The sequence below is a fragment of the Podarcis raffonei genome, chromosome 8 (genome assembly GCF_027172205.1).
Source record: "Podarcis raffonei isolate rPodRaf1 chromosome 8, rPodRaf1.pri, whole genome shotgun sequence".
In the NCBI taxonomy this organism is placed as follows: Eukaryota; Metazoa; Chordata; class Lepidosauria; order Squamata; family Lacertidae; genus Podarcis; species Podarcis raffonei.
This window is the reverse complement of record NC_070609.1, coordinates 32,186,162-32,212,572: the sequence shown is the minus strand read 5'-3', so window position 1 is coordinate 32,212,572 and position 26,411 is coordinate 32,186,162. Positions and strand designations below refer to the sequence as shown.

The following is a 26,411-nucleotide window of genomic DNA, read 5'->3' as shown; positions in this document are numbered from 1 at the left end:
AATTTATGGGCAACCATGTCTAATTCAAATTCTCTGAAACATAGCAACCCTTCAAAATTCATGCTTTTTTTGAATTTTGCAATGTGGTTCTCCAGCTACTTAATGTGTATGAAATTGCATATGCCAGTGTGCAATAAAATGCATGTGAAAATAACATACCACAAATGCATTATATAAGTGAAATTTCATTTGCAAAAATGTGTATATAAGGCCAAACTATATAAAAGGGCATGTATACAATGATACCTCGGGTTAAGTACTTAATTTGTTCCGGAGGTCGATTCTTAACCTGAAGCACCACTTTAGGTAATGGGGCCTCCTGCTGCCGTCGCGCCACCGGAGCACGATTTCTGTTCTCATCCTGAAGCAAAGTTCTTAACCTGAGGTACTATTTCTGGGTTAGCGGAGTCTGTAACCTGAAGCGTATGTAACCTGAAGCATATGTAACCCGAGGTACGACTGTATTAGGAGAAATCGGTAGTGAAATGCTGCCAAATTTTCATAAGAACATCAAAAAAGACAATCTGCAAACTGGTATGAAAATGTGGAGAAATGAACTGGAAAATTGCTAAGCGGAAGAAACCAAAATTGTCAAATTTGAACAACCCTAGACTTGCAACTTTGAAAATAGATTCCAGGGTTAAGACTCTTCCCCCAGTTAAACTCTTCTTCTTTGTCTTCTTTTAAGGGCAAATGTCATAGGATGAACCCTGCTGGACCACTCTTACTGTCTGTGATATCGTGTCTCTTGTGGCTGTCCCGGGGCTTTGACCCAGCTCCCAGCGCCTGCTCCGCCTTGGCCTCCGGGGTTCTCTACGGCTCCTTCTCACTGAAGGACCTCTTCCCCACCGTTTCCACTGGCTGCTCGTGGACCCTGGAGAACCCCGACCCCACCAAGTACTCCTTGTACCTCAGGTTCAACCGGGAGGAGCAGGTCTGCACCCACTACTCGCCCATGGTGCTGCCACTGGACCATTACCTCTCCAACGACACCTGCAGCCAGCCAGAAGTGACAGCCTCAACCCGGGAAGAAGAGGAGGAAGACGGAGGGGAGGTCAGGTTGGAGCTGTGCCAGGGAGGGGGCCCCTTCACCTTTTTCCACTTCGACAAGAACTTTGTGCAGCTGTGCCTGGCGGAGGAGCCCGAAGCGGCCACCCGGCTCCTGCCCCCCGAGGCTGTGGAGTTCCGCTTTGTGGAAGTCCTCCTGATCAACAACAACAACTCCAGCCAGTTCACCTGCAGCATCTTGTGCCGCTGGCTCGAAGAGTGCCTTCGCCTGGGCACCAGCCAATCCTGTGGCCTCTCACAAACCGGCTGCACCTGCCAGACCCCCCAGACCCTCCCGGCTCCTCCCCAATCCAACCAGACGCTCTCCAATGCTCTGACACCACCCTCGACAAGCAGCAGCAGCAGCAGTGATTGCTGCGTGACTGAATTGCATTCTGGGAATGCGAATGATGTATACTCTCCGGAGATTAAATACGGTGAGTGTGGATGCATGGTAGGGGGTTCAGGCATTGTGGAAACGGGTCCTGGGGAAATGGGTCCTGTGGTAAACGTCACAGAAAGGGTCACTTGTGGAAGTTTCTGCCCTTTGTATGTTCAGAGTGCTTCAAATAATTTTGAATCGCTCACTGGTTCTACTAACGACTAGTGTCAGGGATGAGCTGAAATGGGATTGGGACATATTTTGCAAAAGAATTTACCCCTTGCAAAGGGTTTGGTGATAATGCTATTTCTTTAAAAATATTTTCTTAAAAAATACATTGAGAAAATTATAACAATATTTGACCAGTCAACCATTCAAGTCTTTTTTTATTATACCATGTCATGTGATGCATTGTGTAAAAGGAAGTGTGGACACTGAAGTATGGAGACTACGGAAGGGCTGACAGGCATGCACAGCACATTTTGTTGGGCTGCACATCCAGGGAATATTTTTAAATATTTATTTCAAGAAAGGGCAAGATAAAAAAATGGTAAAGGTAAAAAGGCAAAAGGTTAAACAACCACAACACAAAAGGTCAAAAAGCCAAAACAATATATTTTCCCTCCAGAGAAAAAGACCAGTGCCAAGCTGACCAGAGGCAGGGCAGATCAGGAGGGCCAGGGCCAGGGTGGCATCTCCTCCTCCTCCTCCTTGCTTGTGCACCACAAAAGCAGCTCCACATCCCCACCCATCTCTCTCCACAAAAGGTGATGCTTGGACCTCACATGGAGACAGCCAGGAGACAGATACAGGCAGAGGAAAAACACTGGAATGAATCTGCAGCTTCTGCCTGTGTCCATCTCTGGAAGTGATGGTGGGGTGATTGGCTCCAGAAGCAGCAGCCACTCCTCTTCCATTACTGCTGTTGCCACTTCAGCCAATCACCCCACCACCTCTTCTAGAAATGGACACAGGCAGAAGCTGCAGATTTACTCCAGATCCATTCCATCCTTTTTATTCTGCCATCATCTCTCTGGCTGCTTCCCTCCCCCTGCTGCCTTTTGCCTTCCTCTCTCACTAGCCACCTCTTCCCTGGTCCGTACCCTCTTCTCCTTGCCACAACCCAGGATGTGCCAGGGCATACCCAGCAAACCCTGTGCACACACCTGTGGAAGGGCTAAACATTTGACCTGTTACTTGTGCAAAGATCCTGTATTTCTGTGTTGTGTGAATGGGAGAAGGGCAAGCAGGGAGCTCCTGTGCCAAAGAAGCAAATACTGCTTGAATCCTTCTTCTGAAGGAGCTGAAGGGTGTTTTCTTGACAGCTCCGTGAGTATTGGAGGCTGGGTCTGTAGGTACCTCTGGCCCCACCCACCACTAGCATGTGCCCCCTCCCCCAGGAAGTTTCTCACAATGGTGTGTGGCCCTCAGACTGAAAAAACTTCCCCACCTCTGCTTCAGTGCCATGTCCTGTGTCAGAAAGAAGTATCTCATTTGTGTGTGTTACGGATGTGTTTTGTGGTCCTGAATTAAAACGTTTCTCTAGTGCTCATATCTTCCGAGCTGGAAGGTGTTGCTTCTTAAGCGGGTCTTTTGCCCCAGCTGAGCCGCTCTTGCTTCTCCCCCGCTGACCTTCCACTCCCTGAGCTGGTGAGGAGGCAGAAGTGTGTGAGGAGGCCCTGTTGTCACTCTGCCTTGGCAGAGACATAGAAAACAATTTACAGGGAAAATGACCCCTTTTCCCGTGGCAAATTACCCATGACTATGATGGCCCAGGTGCCTGTTATTCCAAGCCGGAATATAAAGGAGCTGCAATTCAGCCCGAGCAGACTATTAACCAGGCTGAATGAGGCCATTTGCTTGTTAGACGGTAGCGCAAGCTGAAAGTGGAATGAAACCTTTTCTCTCTGGTCCAGCGGACGACCGCCTGTGAAGTGATTCCCTTGGGAAAAGGTTGTTCCTCCCGCTCCACTCCCCACCCTGCCTGATCTGGAGCCTTCTCTTGCACGCTGGCCTAAGTGTGCCAGCCCCCTTAAGGTGGGGTCTCTCAAATGACTTCCCTTCCTTTCTGGGAGGGAATTTGATCTTTGCAGATTCTAATACAAACCAATATGATCCTTATCTCCCGGACTATACTGACAATCAGAACTTAGCTGCCCACTGGTTTTTCGCTCTTCCTCAATGCTTCAACACAGTCCCTGACTCATAAAACATACCAAAATACATTTTGAAACATGTGTTTTGAGAGATGGGGGCATTATTTATTTTAAACTGCTTCTAATTACTGTATTTTTAAATTGTTGTGATGTGCCCTGGGACCTTTGAGTGAAGAATCCCATGAAGAGATAACTGGTAGTCATTTTTGCCTTGAAGAAAGTGGCTCCTCCTCCTCTTCTTCCTTGACACACCTTCCTTTACATGGTGGTGCATCTGGTACAGAGTGCCGTCCCCAGGGAAGCTTGCTGGACCCCATAAGCACCTACTTTTTATCCATACTCTTTGATTGCGTAAACTGGTGGCTGCCTGTGACTTGTTGCAGCTGCGTGGCTGTGGTTTTGCCACTTCCCTTAGTTTTCAACATGCTTTTGACTGATAGTGGTTAGCTGATTTGATTTTTTTTTGAAAAAACAAAACAACAATTATTATTTGATGCCTTTATGTTGTGCTGTTGAGTGTTCAAAGTACATCACATCACATGAACCCAGGGCTCTTTACAACAGAGTTGGGCTGAATGTGGCCTGTGTAAGAGTGTCCTGTGACCTTCGCAGGTTGCCCCACTGCCCTCTGACCTGAGCTCACTCACCTGACCTGCCGCCAAATTCATTACAGTGACTCGCACTCTCCTCAGCCTCCTGAAAAGCTGTTTGGCAGGCTGCAGTGAACACAAGTAACATGTTTCTGTGGTGGGGGAGACATATTTCGCTCAGCTTGGAGTTCTGCCTTCTCTGCTGAGCTGCTGGGTCCGAGTGTCAGCGAGGAGAAATCTTCGGGGTGGGGTGGAGTGTGGGGAGAGTAATCTCCCAGCCTTCTGCTGCGGCAAGCATGTGGATAAATTTGCAATCGCCAGAGCCGCTATTGCTTTCGAAGGGCAGTAGCTTGAACTCTCCGTTACCTTCCTCAAATTATGTTTGACATTCAATTAAAACCCCGAGGCACCTGGACGTAAAACGTTAGTGTAGCTGGAAAGTCGCGGGGGTAATGTGTTTTTTTATACATTATTTTATTTGCAGAGTCATCAGACACTGGGCCAGAGGGAATTGGACTTGTCCTCGACTGCAGTTGTGGGGTGGTGGCAGGGGGTGGGGAAGAGAGGTGGCTGAAAAAGAGCCAGGCTGGGGCTGGGCATCATGTAAGAGCTGAGTTTCAAGGAAGGGGTCTCGGCTAAGCATGGGGGAAAGATTCAATTCTGCACGGATTCAAAGGCAAACCTTCCTAGTACTCTCTTTCTGAAACAATGCACAGCCTGAAACTCAGCCATCTTTCAGAACTCACAGGTCTCTTGATTTTGCAGTGTAGTTCTCTTTCCAAATAATGTCCACACAGATTCATATACTAGGATAAAGTGTGCATAAAAACACACATATTCGTGAAAAATATTAGGAAAAGTTCTTTGCAATAAGGTATGTATTAGGGGGAAAATATGGATGAATATTCATGAATACTTTTAAAAATAATAATAATAATCACAAACAGATATAGAATAGTAAGAAAATCAGGCAGAGGGCCTTCTCAGTAGTGGAGCTTACCCTGTGGAACCCCCCCATCAAATGTCAAGGAGATGAGTGACTAAATAGCCTTTAGAAGACATCTGAAGGCAGCAGTATAGGTAATCTTGTTAATGTTTAATGTTTTATTATGTTTTTATATATTCTAGAAGACACCCAGAGTGGCTGGGAAAACCCAGTCAGATGGGTGGGGTACAAATAATAAATTAATATTAACATTAGTTTTAGTAGTAGTATTAACTAAAATTGACAGATTTGCCAGTCCATACTATCAGTCTTGCAGAAATTTGAGATTATGCAAAAGTGGACTTGTATTGAGTAGGTTCAAGGAAAGTGGCAGGCAGGAGAAAGAGTCCTGGATGGAGCCCCAGACTGTAGGTCTCATTGTCTCATGTTTTGCTAGGGAAACAGCTACCAGACTTGGAGTGCCTCACCTCTTTCACTGGCAGCTTCCAAGTGGATGTGGGTGTCCTTTTTTCATTCTACAAATCATCTCACAGCTGATCTGCATTCTGCAGCCTTCCTGGGTGCAACACTGCCTGAAAACACCATGTTGTCCTTGCCTTTCCCGACATGAAATATGGAGACCATAATGTCGACTTGCCTGTTGTACTGATTACTTTGCAGTAAGGATCCCAGACATAATTATGGGAAATTCATTCAGCACTATGGTGCTATATAAATACAGAGCTTCGTTATTTTAAGCATTCAGTTTTTCAGCTCTAACAGAGTTGCAGAAAACCTGATTCATCATGTATCTGATGAAGTGGACTGTAGTTTGTGGAAGTTTGTTTCACCATAATAAAATGGTTATTCCTTAAGGTTCCATTTTGCAGAAAACCTATTGACTCTTCAGCCCAGTTTGGACATAACTCTAACCATGGCCAAATGTGAACATGCAAGAATGCAGGTGCCCACAGTAAATATTGTGGCAGTTTTATTTTTTCTTTGGTCCTGCTTCTACTGCACCACCCAGAGCTAAACCATGGTTTGGCTTAGCATTATGTCCAAACTCAGGCTTATGGTTTGTCTCAAGCCCTACAAACCATGAACTGTATCCAAGGCTTGTTCTTGGCTTAATGCTTGTGGTTCCTGAGTTCAGAGGTAATGGTAAGCCAAAGCACGACTTATTTATGGGTAATGTGACAGCAGTAGGGATGGAGGAGAAATTTGACTTGGTTTTCATTTAAAGACAAACTTGCCTAAGTGGCACTTTCCAAAAAGATACGAGAACAGAAAAAACCCTAGCCATCCTTCAGAATTCACACTTCTCTGAATTTTGCAGTGCAATTCTCCAGCCAAATATTGTGCACAAAAATACTTAAACGATGGTGAATTGTGCAATGTAAATGCAAGTATTAGTGAAAACAGCACACAAAACTGCATTATAATTGGGAAAATGCTTTGCAAAGATTTGTATATTAGGCAAAATTGTGACAGCTCCCCAAAGTAGTTCACCCTGAAACAATAACAGGAAAAGCTTTAACTACCCTTCTCCCCAACCCTCTGTCAAATCTCCCCAGTTCTGTTGCTTGCATAAATTGGTCCCAATTGTGCCCTCTAGACAGTTCCCTCCAGGACTCATGAGTGCATCTGAGCATGTGGGTGAAATATACAGCATAAGAATGTGCTCAGAATAGTGGTTTTTCGGGAATCTGGGGATGATTGACAAAGGATGGAAAACTCCACTCAGTCACTTTGTTCTGGCTGCTGTCAGAGTCAGGACTGTGGGCATGCTGGACTCACACCATGGCCAGAGCTGGCACCTCTCACATCTTTAATTTCGCAGTTCTGGGCTTTGATGGTTCCCAGCTGTCTTTTCTGCGGGCTGTGTGTGTCTATCTCGCTGGCATCTCTTCTGGCCCATTTGTCACTGTGGCTCACAGATGTCATGCAATTTCTCCGCTGCCCGGGTGCAGCTCGCTGGCACGCAGAGCTCCTTTCTTACTATGCGAGAGAATCTTCCAAAAACCCCTGCAGGGCCAATATGCCTTCTGTGGCACTAAAACATGGGCCTGTGGAGGCACCCCCTCCCCTCGTGCCATGCTGGCTGGCTGGCTGGCTGGCTCTTTGGGAAATGAATCAATTCACAGGCCCCTGGCCCCCCCCCATTCAGGCATGTGCCACACCGGCCTTGGAGACAACTCTGCTGAGGAGGTTAGAATGAAGATCGCAGGAAACCATCAGGTCACCATGGCAACTGGTATGCCAGAGGGAATTGCCTTATGCAAGGATGATTAGGGAGAGGAGAGAAATATGTATGATCTTCAGCTTGGTTTTATGGGGTGGAGGGGAATCAATAGCTCACAGAAAGAGGAACAGTGCTGGTAGGTTGGGGTCTGTGATGGGTGGTCTGTTCTTTGGACGGCAGGTACGCCACAAAGTAACACTTTGATGTTCTGGGTTTGAGTCTATTCAGCCACTCAGAAGCGGAACTTCAGGCTTCACATAGTTGCCAGGTTCTATTGAGGACAGGCGAGAGGGGATCAGGCCTTTGGTGTTGCGCTGTGGTGGCTGATGCCCATTTGGACTGGTATGGTGGAAGGCAAGGAGGCCATAGTAGCCAGACTGAATGATGGGCAGAGTCAGAGCCAATTACAGGTGGAGCCAGCTAATTCTAGTTCAGTCCTCATCCTCTTTGCCTGATGTGGTCTTTGAGGCAAACAGTAAGACTAAGCTCACCCAGTCACTGCCACTTTTTGGATTGGTTGTAAATTAAAAGGCAGGCAGGTGGGGGCTGACTGAGGTTGGGGGGCAGTGCCCCATTCACCCTAATGGACCAGCCTTCCGTAGGGTAGCAGTATCCAAGCAATGGAATGCTGTCCCCCTGGAGGTTTGGTCAAGGCTCCCTGTGCTTCAGGATTTCTACTGGACCATCACGGCTAGAAATAGGGGAGAAATCTGATTCAGTTCACATATGAATCCAGTTTTATCAAATCTGCACTCTCCAGAATAATGTGAGAACCAAAACACAGCTATCTTTTGAAATTTGCACATCTATGAATTTTGCAGTGCAGTTCTCCAACCAACCAATGTTTACGAAAGTTAGGTAAATGTGTGCCTAAAAATGAAAGTGTTAGTAAAAATAACATACCAAAATGCATTATACTAGAATACATTACATGCACAAATGTGTACATGAGTCAAAACGGCATGCAAAAATGTGTTTATTAGGGAAAATTTTACACAACAAAATGCTGATGAACTTTCACGAGGATTAAAAGCAAAACAAAATCTGCAGATTGCTGTCAAAATGTGGGAAACGACACATTTCCTAAAATAGGAAAAGAATAGAAACTGAGAGGACTGAGATTGACAATTTCCACCCCAGTCAAGATCTGCACCATTTTGCTGGGCTTTCGGTGAGGGTGTTGCTTTTGAGGCTTGTGGTTACCTGTAAATTCTTTGGTTTTTTACTGGTATGTTTTCACTGTGAATGTTTTAGGTTTTTTCATAGTAATTTAATTGCTGGTTGTAATTTTATCTGTTAACAGCCTTGGGGGGCCTTGGGGCAGAGAGGTGGCCTATATACATATTAAATAATCAAACAAAGCAATAAAGGTCACATAAGCAGCGAGGTAATGGAGTCACACAACCTACTCCCCATTAGGTCTTGGTGCAGATTCCTGTAGCTTGGTTGCAACGTGCCTAGAGTATAAATGCTGCATGGATTACATGATCCCTTTGCTTGGTGGCATCTGCTTGGTCTGAAGGGGTTGTGTCATCTGGAACAGTGTGGGGTCACGTGACTCCCCATTGCAATCTGATTGGAGGACAAGCTGGGGTTAGTGTGGCCCTGTCATTGGTACATTATCTCGGCTTGTTCCACCCCTTGGCTCTGCTCTGTCCCCACTGTGGGAGGCAGTATGCCTTTAAATACCAGTTGGAGGGTGTGGCTGTTTTGCTCATGTCTTGCTTGTGGGCTTCCCATCAGGGCACCTAGTTTGCCATTGCAAGAACAGGATGCTAGACTAAATCAGACTTTGGAGGCTCTTCTTATGTCCTATTTCTAATAATTGTGTGTGTGCAGTGTGTGTGTGTGTGGAGGACATCATTGCAATGCTGACGTTTTAGACCGTGGATCCTGTTTCCTAGGACTATGGTGGCAGTAAAGAAGCAGGTTTGTTTTAAGGAAGAATAAATTTCTTCCTCTGTAGCTGGTAGGGGATTGTTTTTTTTTCCCCTGGTGGAATTTTTATTTTATTTTTTAAAATGGTGCTTGCATGCAGCGGAATGAATGCTTTCAGCGATGAAGGCGGCAGGGCACGGATTATAGAGTGTGCAGGGAAAGTTAGTAAATTTGGACCCATTTTATGGAGCCAATAAGTGTCAAGGCGATCAGTGCAGCAGCAGCAGCAGCAGCAGCAGCAGCAGCAGCAGCAGCAGCAGGGGAAGCAAGAAAGGCCCCAAACAGAGAGGCTGGTGGACTTTTGGTTTTGGGGATGGTGGTGGTGGCATGCCTGTGTGCTGAGAGGATAATGCCCAGGTTTTGATAGCTTGGGAGGGAACGGAAGAGAGAATTGCTGATAAATTGCACCAGAGACCAAGTCCTAAAGGAGGCGATGATGGACTCCCAATTACGCTGCTAAAAGCCTTCCAGACATGTCGCCCTTCCAGATGACCTGTTTGTTCAGCATTCATCCTGATTTGCTTTCACAAAGCTTACGTGGTGGTTAGACCATGTCCGGCCTTTATTGAGCATTCATTCTGGTTTGTTTATGACAATGAGCATCCATCCTGATTTACAGTACTTGCACGGTGATTGCCCTTCTTTGGGTTACTGATTCGTCCATTCTGCATTTTTCAATGCCTTTCTTCGCCACTTGCCGAACTTCAGTTGTTGTTGATTTTTTTGTGCTAAGGCAACAGAATGTTTTAACGCACTTCAACTGCATGAACCTAAAGTTGTGGTGTGCTCTTGGATCCCTGTCACAGAATAGTGAGGGCCCGGAGGCAGCCATCGTTGTAACTGGCTAGTAAGATAATGATCATTCTGTCAGGGGGGTGAGTCTGGAGAGGACGCCGGTATGTTGCAAAGCACCATGGGAGGGGAGAATCATTTTGTGTGCAGGTGTCTGTGGCTGCCATTCATGTCTATGGGATGAGATAGGGGAGGTTGCAGCCATCTTTCTTCACTTCCACAGAAGCTATAGAGGGATATTCTGAGAGGAGCAATGGCAAGTTCTGAAAATTGCTAAAATGCTCCCCTCCCCAGCTGCCTGCCAACAGGACCACATCAGGTAAACATAGGAAGCTGACTGATACAGACTGGCATCAGCTATCCAGGGTTTCAGACAGTGGATATTCTTGGAGATGCCAGAGACTGAACCTGCAAAGCAGATGCTCTGCCACTGAGCTACGCCCCTTTCCCTTAATCAGACCATTGGTCCAGCTAGCACAGTATTGTCTACATTAATTGGCAGTGACCCTCCAGAACATCAGGCAGGGGTCTCTCCCAGTCACCTTTTGCATGCAAATAATGTGCTTGGCCCGCTGAGATTTTGACGGCAGTTTGAATCCCCATGATGGGGTGAGCTCCCATTGCTCGGTCCCAGCTCCTGCCAACCTAACAGTTTGAAAGCATGCCCCAAAGTGCATGTAGATAAATAGGTACTGCTCTGATGGGAAGGTAAATGGGTTTCCGTGCACTGCTCTGGTTTCGCCAGAAGCGGCTTAGTCATGCTGGCCACATGACCCGGAAAAACTGTCTGTGGACAAAGGCCGGCTCCCTTGGCCAGTAAAGCGAGATAAGCACCGCAACCCCAGAGTCGTCTGCGACTGGACTTAACTGTTCTTTACCTTTACCTTTTTTAGTTTCTTTTATTCAGGCTGCAGATGTGCCTCAAATGACCTCCACTCATCAAGTGCCTTGCGTTGCATTCCCTGTGCAGCTTCTTTAAGCCCAGGTGGGTGCAAGGAGGCCCATGCCATTGGTGGGCCTGATTCCTGGGAGCATTTCCACAGGGGCCGCCTGAACTCCTGCAGGAGCTGTGGTGGCAGCTCCTCTCTCCCCACGCTCCTTCTTTTCTGTCCAGAGAGATTATTGGTGATATTAAGGCCAATTAGCATGTTTGCTTTTTATTCGTGGCCATTTGTTTTCCTGTGGCACGAAGCATCTGCTGGACCAATAACGGGACTGTCTGCAGGGCAGGGGAAGCAGCCTCCATCCAACCCTCTCCCCCTCCCTCCTGCCTGGACATGAGCACAGGCCCTGTGTGGGCCGTCTGTGGCAGCCCTCGCCCACTGCGACCAGATGGGAGGCTATCATCAGGAGTGGCAAATAGCCCTGCTTTGTGTAATTGACAGATTGTTATCAGCAATACTTGACTTGTGCCTAATAATAATAAAAAGGAGAAGTGGGGAGAAGAAGGGAGGCGGAAACCTGGCACCGCTTCTGATGGCTAAGCAGGGGAGAGCTTGGAAAGCCTCTTGTCACATCTGAAGGGCAAGGGAGTTAATTAGGGCTGGTGCTGCAGCCTGCGGGTGCAGCTTGCTGGTGTTGCTATGTGCGGAAGCCCTCTTGACGTTTCCTTCTCTTTCCTGCAAAGAAAAGCCTCTTGACTTTTCAGGTAGGACAAGAGGGGGAGGTGTCAAGCAGGAAACCCAAGAGATGGCATTTCGTCAGTGCAGAATGGGGACTCTACAGTGTGACCACATCTTACAAGGGTGTTCGGTTCCAAGAGTAACATGTAGACATGAAAACATGTATACACCAACAATTCCTATGGAACTGCCCCCACACGAGTGGCCCTATCCTTTTAGAGCTGGCAGGCTGAGTGGGCCATGCCCCTCAAGCAAGGCAGAGAGCTTAAAAGCCCTTTCTGCTCCAGGAAAACCTGGCGTGGAAAGAGCTTTTAAGCTCTCTGCCTTACCCGCATTTAAACATGCAAAATTTTGCCCAGCCGCCCGCCAAACTCCTATGGTTGAAACTGTGTTAAGTTCAATGCACATAAGATACAATCAGACTACATTTGCGAAACCTGTTGCCCATTTGGTGTGTACAGAATGGAAAATCTGTCCCAACAATATAAATCTCAGGTGCTCAGAACTGCCTCTCCCCATATAAACTGACCTGGATTCTGTGTTCATTATCTGAGGCCCTTCTTTGTGTGCCTCCTCCACATGAGGTCCAGAGGGTGGCAACATGAGAAAGGACCTTTTCTGCAATGGCTCCCCATTTGTGGAATGCACAAATATATTTTTAGACGCCAGGCAAAAAATGTTCTTCAACCAGGCCTTTGGCTGATTAATATTCTACAGCCTTTTAAAAGTGTTTGTGGATTATTGTTTTGTTTTTCTGTTTTAACTATTTACTTGTATTTTTATCTTGTGAACCGCCCTGAGATCTGTGGATAAAGGGCAGTATATAAATCTCTCCCCCCCAAAAGCTGTATAATCAAGGTGCCAGACACACCTTTGTGGGGAGTTCCAATGTGTGTGTGTGTGTGGCTCATGCACCCCCTCATGCAGGTGGTGTGGTAAGATGGGTGAGGTGTTGGTCATCTTGGGGGATGACTTTGGCTCAGTCTTGGGGCTGCCCCTACGCTGTTGCCTATTATAGCCAGTGCTATTTTCTAGAAAAAGAGGTGCTGGAACTCACCACAAACACCTCCTTTGTTCTCTTATAAAGGCAATGGCACCCACCTGAGAGGTATCGGAACTGAGTTCCAGTGAGTTCCAGCTGAAAAAAGCCCTGATTGTAACCATATATAATTCTTTCTTTGTCCCCATTCCTCTGCTAGGGGAGGTTTCCAGGGTCCTGAACCTCTGGTTGCAGTAAAAGCCCAGCCTGCTGTTTCTTTTTAAATCACTGCACATTCTCTCACACTGGCATTGCCTGGTCCGATTTTAAATAAGCCCTCTCCTGCGGTCCTTTGCTGCTTCCCTTGGGAGTCTCACTCTCCTGCCTAATAGAATTTTCACCCTCCCCGATAACCCCCTTTCCGCTCTATTCCTGGCTCCTTTCGCCTTCATTGCTGCCCATTTTTTCTTCTGTCGATCACAGATGACACAACCTGGCCCCCATTACTGCAGCAGATGAGCATCACGTTGCCTTTCCTGTATTTATTGTTACTGGAAACCCTAAGAAAGCCAGGGCAGTGTCATTCTATTACAGTCTATCTAAAAGGGAACAGCAAATGAGGACCCAAATGCACCAACAGAGCACTTAAAAAGCAAATACAAGGTGCTCTTCTAAGTTCTACTGAGATTTTGTATCTGGAGTGTTTGGTGTAGAGAGATGGCAGCATTGCCTTTGCTTAGCAGAGGCAGGACCAAGGCTGGGCAGTGAAAGTTGGATCCCCTCTTTGACCACAGAGCTTTGACTCTGGGGAACGTTGAATGTGATTTATTTCTTGTTGTGCAATAGCGAGTGCCTTGGGGCTGTATTTGAAAATAACTGAGCTACTTTGTAAATGGGTTTGCAGTTCTGGGTCTTGGTGAGAATAATGCCCCCAATTTTTTGGCTTCATTTTCAGGCCATTAAACTGCAGTGGGGGCATTCTGGCTGTTATTGAGGGCAGGGCACATGATGTAGGGCAGTGCAGGCGATTCCCCCCCCCCCAGGGTGCCAAGCTGAGGGGGTGCCCCAAGACCTACCTGTGGATGAGGCACCCTCATGGTCAGAGCTGGTGCATCGCCGTTCGCTGCTTTCTCCTGCCACTCTCCCAGAGTCACTGCTGAAGTCAGGAGACTCACTTTCCTGGACCAGATGCAGTGGCTAAGCAGATGCCCATGGGAAGCTCAGTGCAAAAGCCCCCTGCCCTCTTGTGATTCCCGGCAACTGGCAATCAGAGGCATACTGCCTTCAGCACTCCAGAGGCAGGACACAACATAGTGATGGCCACCCACTTGGAAGGCTTGAAGACAAATTCATGGCAGTTAAGGCTATCAGACTATGGGTGGCTGGTTGGCATGAGGCAGTAATGCTTATGAACACCAGCTGCTGGAAACTGCAAGAGAGGAGAGTGCTCTTGTGCTCATGTCCTCCTTGCAGGCTTTGCATGAGCAGCTGGCCAGCCACTGGGAGAGCAGGTCTCACCCAACAGGCTCTTTTAACATTCTTACGTAGCAAGCACCACTAAACCCAGTGGGACTTGCTTCTCAGATGGTACCATGATAGCCCATTGATTATTTAATTTCTATACCACTTAATGTATTAAAAATACGTATTTCCAAGCGGTGTACACCAAAGAAGCAGCAGCAGACAGTTAAAACAAAATGTTGCAAAGATACGCAGTCACATATAAAAATGTTACATTAATACGAAGTTACTAATAAGTATCAATCAATATCCATTCATTTTCCTTCTGACGCACCCTCTTTAAATCTTGCAACTGCCTACCCCACCTTGTTCAGAGCAATGCGGACCTCCAGCCTGCTTCAAACCCTCTCCACAGCAGGGAGCAGCTGAAGGAACCCTGCCAGCGCCTGGCTTGTCTCTTCCCTGCACTGGAGAGTTTATGGAGTCATTAAAGAAGGCAGCTGGTCCAGTTTACAGCTGAGAGTCCTGCTCGGTTTACCCTGAGGGTAAGACTTTGCGGCAAGGTAATCACATGGGGATCCTATGTGGGGAGGGGCGTCAGGACCCCCTCCAGAGACCCTGCGTGCTCTGTGGAATAAACCCTCAAAATGGGGAAGAAAGGGTAAAACTCTGTAAGATTGGTTTGAGCTGAGCTGCCCTCCCGACCGCATCTCCCCAAGCTCTTTTTCTTGAACAGGGAAAATCCTGGGCAGCTTTTATCTCCGTATATATAAATGTGTTAGTGGCATTTCTCCTAAAAATATTCAAAGCTATTTACAATCAAATAATAAAAAAACACAGAATAATAAAACCCAATTTAAAATGCCGATAAAAATAAAAAACCTGCAGTATAAAAAGGAAAACGTCACGTGACACAAGCCAGGGAGAAGCGACCTGCCAGAGTTAACTAGAGGAGACTTCATGTGGCCCTCTGCTCTCCACCTGGCCCTTGGAACTCTCTCCAGGCCACACCTTTTGCTGGCCCTCTGTCTCACTGTCCTTGAGGGTTTTTGCCTGGAATTCTGAATTCTGATAATGTTTCTTGCTTGCCTGGATGGAGGAAAGAGAGGAATGTGAGACGGTGCCTGGAAGCTAGCCTACAGTGCCTTTCAATCATCTTTTTTTGCTTTTTTATTATTATTTATTTACATTTATATGCTTTGACTTTTTTTAAAAAAACAACCAGTCAAGTTGTGTATAGCATTTATGAAATAAATAATACATAAATTGTATGTGTCCCCACCATCCCTGAGAAGCTTGCCTAGGAAGGAATGTGACTGTACCCCTGACCTAAAGCCTGAAGGTAAAGAGGCCCACCTGTGTTGTCCATACTAGGTTAGAGGGTTGGGCTCTGGGTACCAGTCCTGGCCATCGCAGGGCCTGATGCCTCATCCTCCTGCGCTGGTGCACCCAGGGCCAAACAGCTTAACAAGCAAGGCTTCCGATTCAACCCCCTTGTCAGCACAAATTCTCTTGATTGGTCCAACATGGTATAAGTGCCATGAATGATGATTTTTGCTTCTCGTTTTGTATTCGAGAAAGACCCCTTCTTCAGACTAGGGCTGAAATATACACCATACATTTAAAGCACATTCCACCACCCCCCAAACCCAAAGAATCCTGGGCACTCTAGTTTGTTAAGGGTGCTGAGAATTATAGTTCTGTGATGGGTAAACCACATTTCCCAGGATTTGGGGGGGCGGAGATAGAGGAGATGTCCTCTAAATCTATGGTGTGTAAGCTGCCTGGGTGGCTTTTAAAAAAACCTTTGATGGGGAAAGTAGGATAAGGGGAAAATAATCAAACAGCCCCTACTCCTTTCCCCTCTCTTCCCCTTCCTGACTCGCAGCTGACAATGCATCTTTGTCAGGCTTTTATACGTTCCTGTTAATTTCACGCAAAGTGCCCTTGATGGATCTCTTGTTATTTTTCGTGAGCTGAGCCATAAATTTGTGACATCTCACTGTAGCAATCTGTTAAGTGCATCTTGAGGGTGGCGGGGAGGAAGAAGGGCTCTCTGTGGGTCTGCATGTGCCTGTGACATACCACATGGAGAGAGAGAGAGAGAGAGAGAGAGATATGCTGGTTCCCAGAGGTGGTAGAGTTGGAATGGAAACTGACCAGAAGACTCCGCCTAAACCTGGTGTTTCTACGTTGTGCCAATTACTTCTTCTGGAGAGGCCAAGAGAAATGTAGTTTAAGTGACACCTCCCCCACCACCCTCACACACTTCATTTACTCTGTCTCCCTTCTGCGTCCAAATTTATTATAGGTCATGGTTAGGAATTCAGTCCAAGCTCCCTCCCTCAGAGCACTCTTTGCAGTAATGGGTGTTGTCATGTCCCAAATAGGAGTCGCCTTGTCAAATTGTAACCTATCCTGGAATTTGCTGCTGAAGGGTGGAAAATTAATGTTATCACCATCATCTGACTGACCATAGTGATGACAGGAACCTGGACTAGATGTGTCTCTGCTCTGATCCAGCAGCCAGGCCCTTCTTATGCCCTAATCTTCTCCCTCCCTGGCACCTGAACCATTATTGTAATTGTGCCGTGAGTGACAGGAATTCTGGGAAATCTTCCATGCCTCTGAGGAATCAGGATTGGGGCTGGAGAATGAGGGGTGGAATCCAACCTTGTTGTGCTGCCATGTCATCTGCCATGTGACAGGGTCTGAACTGGGATCAGAATAAAACTATTTTCTTTGACATGATTAGTTTGCCATGCCCAGTTCTAACCTGACCCATTACTTCCCTCTGCTTCCCTCTCTTGGTTTTCCTTTGGAAGGGTGAAGTACCTTTGCGAATTCTGAACAATATAAATTGAAAGCTTTTGCAGATGATTTGGTTTTGACTCTACAGGAGCCGGAATCTAGTATGAAAAGAGCTTTGGAATTGATCAAAGAATTTGGTCATGTGGCAGGATTTAGTTTAAATAAGTCAAAAACTAAAGTATTAGAGAAGAATTTAACTCCAATGGAAAAGGACAGGTTTCAGAATGAAACAGGTTTAACTGTGGTTAAGAAAGTGAAATACCTAGGGATTAATATGACTGCGAAAAATTTGAATTTATTTAAAGATAATTATGAGAAATGTTGGTCAGAAGTTAAAAAAGACTTAGAAATTTGGTCTAATTTGAAGCTTTCCTTGTTGGGTCGAATCGCAGCTATAAAGATGAATGTTTTGCCAAAAATGTTATTTTTGTTTCAATCTTTGCAAATTTTGGACAAGATGGATTGTTTCAAGAGGTGGCAGAGAGATATATCTAGATTTGTCTGGCAGGGCAAGAAACCCAGAATAAAGTTTAAAATTTTAACTGATGTAAAAGAAAGAGGTGGATTTGCCCTGCCAGACCTTAAATTGTATTATGAATCAGCAGCATTCTGCTGGTTAAAAGACTGGCTGCTTCTTGAGAACACGGATATTTTGGATTTAGAAGGCTTTAATAATGTTTTTGGGTGGCATGCATATCTGTGGTACGACAAGGTTAAAGCACATAAGGCATTTAAAAACCATATTGTCAGGAAATCTCTGTTTAATGTCTGGACAAGATATAAAGATTTGCTGGAAAGTAAAACCCCAAGGTGGTTGTCACCTATGGAAGCTAAGTCCCAGAAAAAGCTCAATATGGAGGCCAAATGGCCAAAATATTGGGAAATCTTGGAACAAGAAGGTGACAGATTGAATCTGCAGAGTTTTGAGAAATTAAAAGACAAAGTGCGAGACTGGCTTCATTATTATCAAATAAGAGAGGCCTACAATTTGGACAAAAAAATTGGCTTCCAGGTGGAGAAATCGAAATTGGAAACAGAACTGTTAGAACCAAAAACTAAGATTTTGTCAAAGATGTATAACTTGCTGTTGAAATGGAATACACAGGATGAAACGGTTAAATCAGCAATGATTAAATGGGCGCAGGATATAGGTCATAACATTATGTTTGCTGACTGGGAGCAGTTGTGGACCACCGGTATGAAGTTTACGGCATGCATTGCCTTAAAGGAGAATATTATGAAAATGATTTACAGGTGGTACATGACCCCAGTTAAGCTTGCAAAAATTTATCACCTGCCTGACAATAAGTGTTGGAAATGTAAAGAAGCTGAGGGAACATTCTTTCACCTCTGGTGGACGTGCCCAAGGGTTAAGGCTTACTGGGAAACGATATATAATGAATTGAAGAAGGTATTTAAATTTACCTTTCCTAAGAAACCAGAGGCCTTCCTTTTGGGCATAGTTGGCCAATGGGTGCCAAAGAAAGACAGAACATTTTTTATGTATGCAACAACAGCAGCAAGAATACTTCTCGCCAAGTATTGGAAGACACAAGATCTACCCACCGTGGAAGAGTGGCAGATGCAAGTGATTGACTACATGGAGATGGCTGAAATGACTGGCAGAATCCGTGACCAGGGAGAAGAACTGATGGAACAGGACTGGAAAAAGTTTAAGGACTATTTACAAAAATACTGTAAAATTTTTGAGTGTTAATATGATGTGGGAAGTGAAGGTAACAGGGTTTGTGTGATTTGGTTAAATGTGAATGAAAAGAAGAATGCTAAAAAGGACAAGGGGCTATGAACAGAACATTATTATGTCATAGTATATAAGATGAGGCATGGGCTAAAACAATTAAAAAATTGAGACATAATATTTAGAAGAATATAAAATTAAGTATGGCTTAAATAAGGTTTTGAACTTGCTGAATTTGATTGGAATAAAGAGGAACACAAAAAAGGGGGATGTGAGGAGGTCAAGACAGCGGGGTATGGAATTTTATAAATCTAAGAAAGTGGATTTTTCTTTTTTCTTTTTTCCTATTTTTCTTCTTTTTGCTATATATTTTTGCTTTTTTGTTGTTTCTGTTTTCTATGTGAGCTTCATTTATGGAAAAGATACATTTGAAATGATGAATTTTTTGATTTGTAAAATCTTAATAAACATTTATTTTAAAAAAAAAGAAGTACCTTTGCGAATTCTGAATGCTCCCCACCCCGCCCCCACAAGCAGGCAGGGGAAACTGGAAGATAGAAATTGCCCAAAGTGGGGGCCGCCCTATTGTGGTGGTGGACAAACTTAAGAACCTAGGAAGTTACCTTATACTGAGTCAGATCCTTGGTCCATCTAGCCTAGTATTGTCCACACTGACTGGCAGTGATGCTCCAGGGTTTCAGCCCCGGGACATTCCCAGCCAGTGTATTGGGAGGTATTTAATGCTTTTATGTTTGTATATACAGTGGTACCTCGGGATGCGAATGGGATCTGTTCCAGAGCCCCGTTCGCATCCTGAACAGAACGTAAGACGCGGCAGTGCATCTGCGTATGCGTGGGTCATATTTTGCCGCTTCTGCGCATGTGCGTGACGTCATTTTGACCGTCTGCACATGCGTGAGCGGTGGAACTCGGAAGTAATGCGTTCCGTTACTTCCGGGTCACCGCGGAGCACAAACCGAAAATACTTATCATGAAGCATATTTATCCTGAGGTATGACTGTATGCTGTAAGCCACGCAGAGTGGCTGGGGGAACCCAGCCTGGTGGGTGGGGTATAAGTAATAATAATGATGATGATGATGATGATGATGATGATGATAATTACCTGGAGATGCCATTGGGAATTGAAGTAAATGCTCTGCCACTGAGCTGTGCCTCAAACATCCGTCCCCTCATCTCAGATTCATTCACACACATTGAATTCTTGCGGAATGTTTAGTGGAGGAAACAACTGGGGTCTTTTTAAATTTTGCCCTGAGAGAGTTCAAAGAGGAAAAAACAAATTCTGCTTGAGAAACAGTGATGAACCAGATGCCACCAAGGGGAGGTCGGCAAGCAGAACTGTTGCTCAGAGGCATGCATTCTGCTTGATGGAGGGCAAGAAGGCTTGCACACTCTAACACTTTGTAGAATGCAGAGATGGATGTTTCACTTATCTCTCATGCACACTCATGCACACACACACACACACACACACACACACACACACCTACCTACCTGACTGCTCATTTTGTCCTTTGTTTGTATGCATGGGGTAACATTCCCTGCCTGACAGTCTCTGTGATCCTCATCTCCACACAGCTGCCCTGTACATAAATAACCTCTGCTGGTTCCTTTGTCTCTAGAGGGAGACTTGAAAACAACGGAGACCCACCAAGTCCACAATGGGGATGAGGAGCTCCATAGACAGTGTGCAAAAGGAAGGAAGCAGCCAAAGGGCAGAGTCCTTGGTGCAGCAACAAAGACACCACTTCAGGAGAACTTCAGAAGTGGCCCAATACTGAACTAGGCTCATCTGGACCATGGGTGGGCAAACATTTGCCCTCAAAAGCCCTTGGTGGTGGTGGGTGGGCTGTATACTCGTTGGTGTGCCCGGGGGAGGGGGGCTGCTATTCATCCATATACACACCCACTCATTGTCACACTCCTGAAAACTTACCAAACAGCTGTAGAAGTGATGTCTGGGGGGGGGGGATTTCCAGAAAGGGGCGTTTTTTCCCGGGATCTCCGGCAAATAAACCAGAAAAAAAGTTTTCAGAGTGTCCTGGTTTTTACTTTTTGAAATATGGCAACCCTGCTTGAGCCACCCACCATTCTTGCCCTGCGCATGCACACTTGCTATCCCTCACCTCCAGGGCTGGATCTAGACACAGCAAAGAAGTTTTTCAGTTAAACATGTTGCAAACTTTATATGAGAAATCAGGTTAGCAAAAACAGAACTCCACAGTGCCATCTGGTGTCACAGTGTTAGAATGCATAAACAATGCATATAAAGCATTTTTTTTCTTTGCCAGTGTAGTTAAGTCCTAGATCATGTATACTCTGCATTTTAAGATTAAAATAAAATGTTGTGCAGGCAAAGCAAGATTCCTGCCAAGAAAATTTGGATTCTGTAATTTGTCTGAATTATGCAGTTAGGGCGAACTGGCACACTTTTGCTTTCACTGTGCATAAATTTGTTCTACATTTGCTTGCTGTTTCACCAAATCAGTAGTTGTGTGGCTCGTGGGCAAGCAGCTGTGCTCCAACAATTGTTGCCAGGCCTGCCCTTCTCCAGTCTTGTCTCTTTTTGGAACCCACGCAGCTTCCTTAGGTTGACTGTGAATTTGTGTGAAGTACTCCTTTTCGTTTTGTGATTCAGGATTAGTTTCCCCTGCATGCCCCTTGGAGTGCGCTTATTTCAGGAGAAAGTGTGGCTTATGAAAGACTCAGATAAATAACACTTTGTCTCTCCTCATCTTACTGCATGTTATTTTCACATGATGCCTTCTTTCTTCTTTCCATCATTTTATAAATTTCTATTTTGTCAACCTACGCCAGCCCAACCTCCCCCCCCCCTTATTAAGATACATGAGTACTGACTTTACATACTTATACAGTGGTACCTTGGGTTACATACGCTTCAGGTTACATATGCTTCAGGTTACAGACTCCGCTAACCCAGAAATAGTACCTCAGGTTAAGGACTTTGCTTCAGGATGAGAACAGAAATCGTGCTCCAGTGGCATGGCGGCAGCAGGAGGCTCCATTAGCTAAAGTGGTGCTTCAGGTTAAGAACAGTTTCAGGTTAAGAATGGACCTCCAGAATGAATTAAGTACTTAACCCGAGATACCACTGTACCTAGAATTTCCTCTCACTACCTTCAAGCCCCTTCTCAAAGCCCACCTTTCCCACAATGCCTTTGGCTCAGTTCGTCAGCCTCACCCTAGGGGGAAACTAACCAGATATAACTGAAGCAAATGGGTGGTATTCAACTAAGTTTTACCCAAAGTATTGGAATGTATGGGCCTGACTGAGCTACATTTATTGATTTCAGTGGGTCTACTCTACTCTGAGTTAAACTTGGTTGAAGACCACCCATTTGCTTCCCCAGTTTTACTGACCCTCCCATCTTTTCAGTGGCCCTTCCAGGTTCAAATGGATTGCAACTCCTTGAGGCAGGAGCTTGTCTTTTACTTGGTAAAATATTGTGCACATTGATAGCACGTGATGATGATGATGGTATTTTGCAGAGTACAGAGAACCCTTCAGAGCATGCAGATACATCCTCCCCACTTTCTCCACTCACCAACTCTGATAGCTCTTTCATGGTTTCCTCCCTCTTTCAGGTGATGGGGTGGAAGCAGATCAGAAGGTGAAGACACAGTGGCCGCGGTCAGCAGATGAACCAGGGGTGTACATGGCACAAACAGGTAATGAATGACCTTGACGGGAAAAGCATGGGGAAATGAGAAAATTCATCAGGGCATTCTCAGGGAATCCTTCCTTGCAGCCAGGTTCAGTCTTCAGTCTTCTCATCAGTACATGCCAGGGTGTGTGACTGGGTCTGTGGGCATATTTGCAAACTGGAGAAGTTGTTGTGGTCAGCATAACCACGCCACAACTTAGACTATTAGCACAGTCTCAGACCAGGACTCAATGGTAGTTTTGCTATCAGCTTTTCACCTCAAACACATTTTGAATGACATTTGGGGCGTCCTCCTGAGGTGAAACATACCAGGAATTTTGAGGGAATACAGCATAGTTTTGATGAGACTTGCAGTGTTTCTGAGGATGGGAGGTGGCAGAGAGGTGAGGGGGCATTGGGGAGGTTCCACATATTCTCTCAATTTTCACCAAAATTCTCCTAAACTGAAATTTGAAGCAAATTGTTAAGGTTCTTCATCAGAATGAGCAGCATGAAAAATTTAAAAGGAAAGGATTTTAATGTGTGAACTCCCCTCAATTTAACTTGGAATTGGAACAGCTTCTCTAGGGGACATTTGGAATCTTATCACCCCACCAACTTGCCCTGATTTCCTAAATTAAATTTTGGTGCTAGTTGTGCTATTTTGCATTGAACTTTCATCTTCCAATATAATCAGTGCTCCTCGTCCAAGTCTCAGGTGCTAATGGCCAGACAGAGCTCAACAAAGTCACCATAAGAGGATTTTGAAGTAAGAACCTCCAGAGCCTTGAGGGAGAGATGTACAATCACTGACCAAGAATTAAGAAGCTCCCCCACCTGACCAGCCTATAGCTTTTGCAAAGCCCTTTTATGTTTTCAACTAAACTAGCTTAGGGATGGGGAATTTGTGGCCCTCCAGATGTTGTTCTAGTCTTCTTTCTTTGGTGATCACTCATAGCCAAGTAAGATTGTCTTCTATAAACACAGTTTTAACAGTGGGTCCATAAGTGACTGTGGAGGCCAATTCTGGATCCACACGTCCTTCCACAATGGGGACATAGGTTTCCAGGTGGGAGTTGATCATGGTGAGGGTTTGCCAAGCGTGCCTTCCTCTTAGCACCTTTCTCCCTTACATCCTGAGTTTGAGTGTCTTCAAAGCCCATGACACCTTTTGTAAAGGCTGTTCTCCAATTGGAGCACTCGCAGGCCAGTGTTTCCCAGTTGTCTGTGTTTATACTACATTTTTTAAAAGATTTGCCTTGAGAGAGTTTTTAAACCTCTTTTGTTGACCACCAGCATTACGCTTTCCATTTTTAAGTTCGGAATAGAGTAGTTGCTTTGGAAGACAATTATCAGACGTCTGCACAACATGACCAGTCCAACGAAGTTGATGTTGAAGAATTATTACTTCAAAGCAATGCTGTTCTAGTACAGCTCCCATCAACCCTATCCATTGGCCATAGCGGTTGGGCCCAGTGGGAACTGGAGCCCATAAACCCACAGCTGATGCTGAGACCTCAAGAGCTTTCAGACACCTCCATGTTGTGAATTGCAAATTACAACATTACCATCACAAGCATAGTTAGTTTCTCAACCAGTCTTGCAACATCACTGATTTTGAATATTGATTAATTAGACTTGTGAAATCGTCGCTAATTTTAAGGAGACACCAACTTTTTAAGACAGCTTCTGCATTTTAGCAGAAATATCCTAATTTCTGAGGGCTTTTGACTGAGATGTTGCTCATTGGAGGTGCCTCCCTGCTAGGGATGAACAGAAAGTCTGGCCTTTCCATCGTTCAGTTCAATATCTTTGACTCTGATTCACTTTTGTTTCTTTTTTAAAAACTCTTTTCAAAGCAGGGACCCTCATCTTTTGGGTCCTGGGGACGCATTTGAAAATCATAAAATACTTCCAAGGGGCCCCCCCAATATACCATTTCACAATGGGAAACTACTAATGCTTACACACAAACACACCGCAACAGGCAAAAACAAAAACAAAAAAAAGCAGACAAATAAGTGGAACTCTACCCTAAAAAAAAATCTCTTCAAAAAGCCAAAATAAATATCTCAGTGGCAGGTGGCCTTGGTGGGCCCCCAGGGGGTCATGCCTGAAGGCACTGTGGTGCCCACATGAGGGACCCCAATTTTAAAGCATATAATTCCTGCTCTCATTTCTGAGTGGAGAGATGCCATCATTCCTCCTGCTCCACCTCACACCAGAATGCCCCTAAAGTGATGCTCCATAGTGATAATGCCTTAATTTTTGGAGTTGGGTGTTCTGTTTTGACAGGGGAAATGGTAGCTTTAGGCTGGCCCCCATGGATAAAGCTCCACTGCCAATAAGAGATGGTGTCAAGAATACTTAAATATATACTGTGTAGTATATATTCAAAATAAGTTGGGTTGATGGAAATAAGAGACCACAGCTGCTCGCTGCCATGGAATGTCCCACCATGAAACATTTCAGCAAATCTTCTCCCTCCCAGTTTGCAAAGCATCCTGAAATAATTTTAGATGAAGGATGGTATAGGAACATAAGGAGAGTCCTTCTGGATACATCTGTTGCAGCATCCTGTTCTCACAGTGGCCAGCCAGATCCCCCAAAGGGAAACCGGCAAACAGGATCCAAGCACAAGAGCATTCTTGGTGTTCAGATGCAGTCTGTGTTTTCTGGGGCTGGGCAGTTGCAGTCCTGAATATCTAGAAGGCACCAGGTTGGCAAAGGCTGGCCTCTGCTTTTGCCAGTACGGCATTATTATTGTCTTACAATGTTCACAACAGCCTTGCATTGCTCAAAGGCAACCAATTTTGGGGTGAAGACGCCTGCCAGATGTTACAACTGGTAGCTCGTCTAAGCTGGGACCAGCTATTCATCACCAGCTTCTCCTCCAGCTCCAATAGTCACATGCATTTTAATTAAGATGCAGACTCCAATGACTGAAAAACCTGCATCTCATCTTCAATCCCCACCAATCCCCTGAGCCCCATCATTTTCATGGCGACAGCGAATTGAGATGATGTGCGCTTATCCCTTCTTCCTATTTCCACCACCACCCCCCTCCCTGGTGCAACTGAGTTTAATTTGCTCCATTTATGCGTTCTCTTAGCACCTTCCTTGGAGACCCATAAAGAAAACAAATGTATTAATTGTTTAGCTCCTGCGTATTTATTTAGCAAATTCGTCTGGGTAATGTGAACCCCATTCACTTCCCCTCTCCTCTCCCTTTCTCCTTGCTTTTGATTTATAGTCTCTGGGCCATTGTGTTCACTGCCTGCGAAGACAATTGGAGCTACAATCCTGGATAATTTAGAGGGATCTGCTGAGCCAGTTGTGCAAATATAGATAGTGGCAAGTCTGTTGACCTTGATAAATAAGCTTGTTTGGTGCAATGGCTACTGAATGGGTCACCAATGTGGTGCCTGTAGCTTATATGACACCCATAAGGTCTCACTCTGGAGCCTGTGAAGCTTCTGAGCCTCCCCACTCACTGTCCCCTTAGTCATGAACGGAGTCAGGGTGCAGATAATCAGACCCTGGATATTTGAATTCATTTAAAGTAGCTAGGTGTTCCCTTTCCACCACTTTCCCTGTCTTGGGCTGTAGCTCCCTTCTTTGCATCATTAATTCTGTTATTCCCAGGTTAAGCACTGCTTTCCTTTTTGGTGAAAACAGAGGTGAATAGGTGTCGAGCAGTTTCATCTTCTCTGTCACCCAGTAGCATTCCTCCAGCTTCTCTGCACAGAGAACCTCCTACTTGTTAGTTCTTCCTCTTGTTTCAAACATAGCCAAAGAAATCTTTTTTGTTATTACAAAAATTATTATAAAAATCCAGTTGTGTTCATGGGCTGATGAAGGGTTGAATTACGGACTAGTTATATGCTTTTTTAAAATAAAATAAAAAATACCAGTCATTCTGAAATATCCTGCTGAAACTATTGGTTCCTGGCTTGCAAAGAAGGCCCTATATCAAGATAAACACAGTGTGGTGATAAGCAACCATACTCCCCAGGCTGACATCTCCTGATGTCCTTGGAAATACACTGGATTTCACCAACTGTGGCTTGGGCCTC

The 26,411-nt window shown here is 45.3% G+C and overlaps 1 protein-coding gene across 10 annotated transcripts in view; it reads left to right on the top strand.

The window, feature by feature from the left end:
* ADGRB2 (adhesion G protein-coupled receptor B2) overlaps window positions 1-26,411 on the top strand; it is a 162,374-nt gene that overhangs the window by 44,763 nt on the left and 91,200 nt on the right. For all 10 annotated transcript variants that reach the window (XM_053398961.1, XM_053398962.1, XM_053398966.1 and 7 more), the window contains exons 2-3: window positions 689-1,484; window positions 22,277-22,360. In XM_053398961.1, the coding sequence (XP_053254936.1) occupies window positions 704-1,484; window positions 22,277-22,360 (865 nt within the window). In that variant the 5' untranslated portion in view covers window positions 689-703. The remainder of the gene's footprint in view (window positions 1-688; window positions 1,485-22,276; window positions 22,361-26,411) is intronic.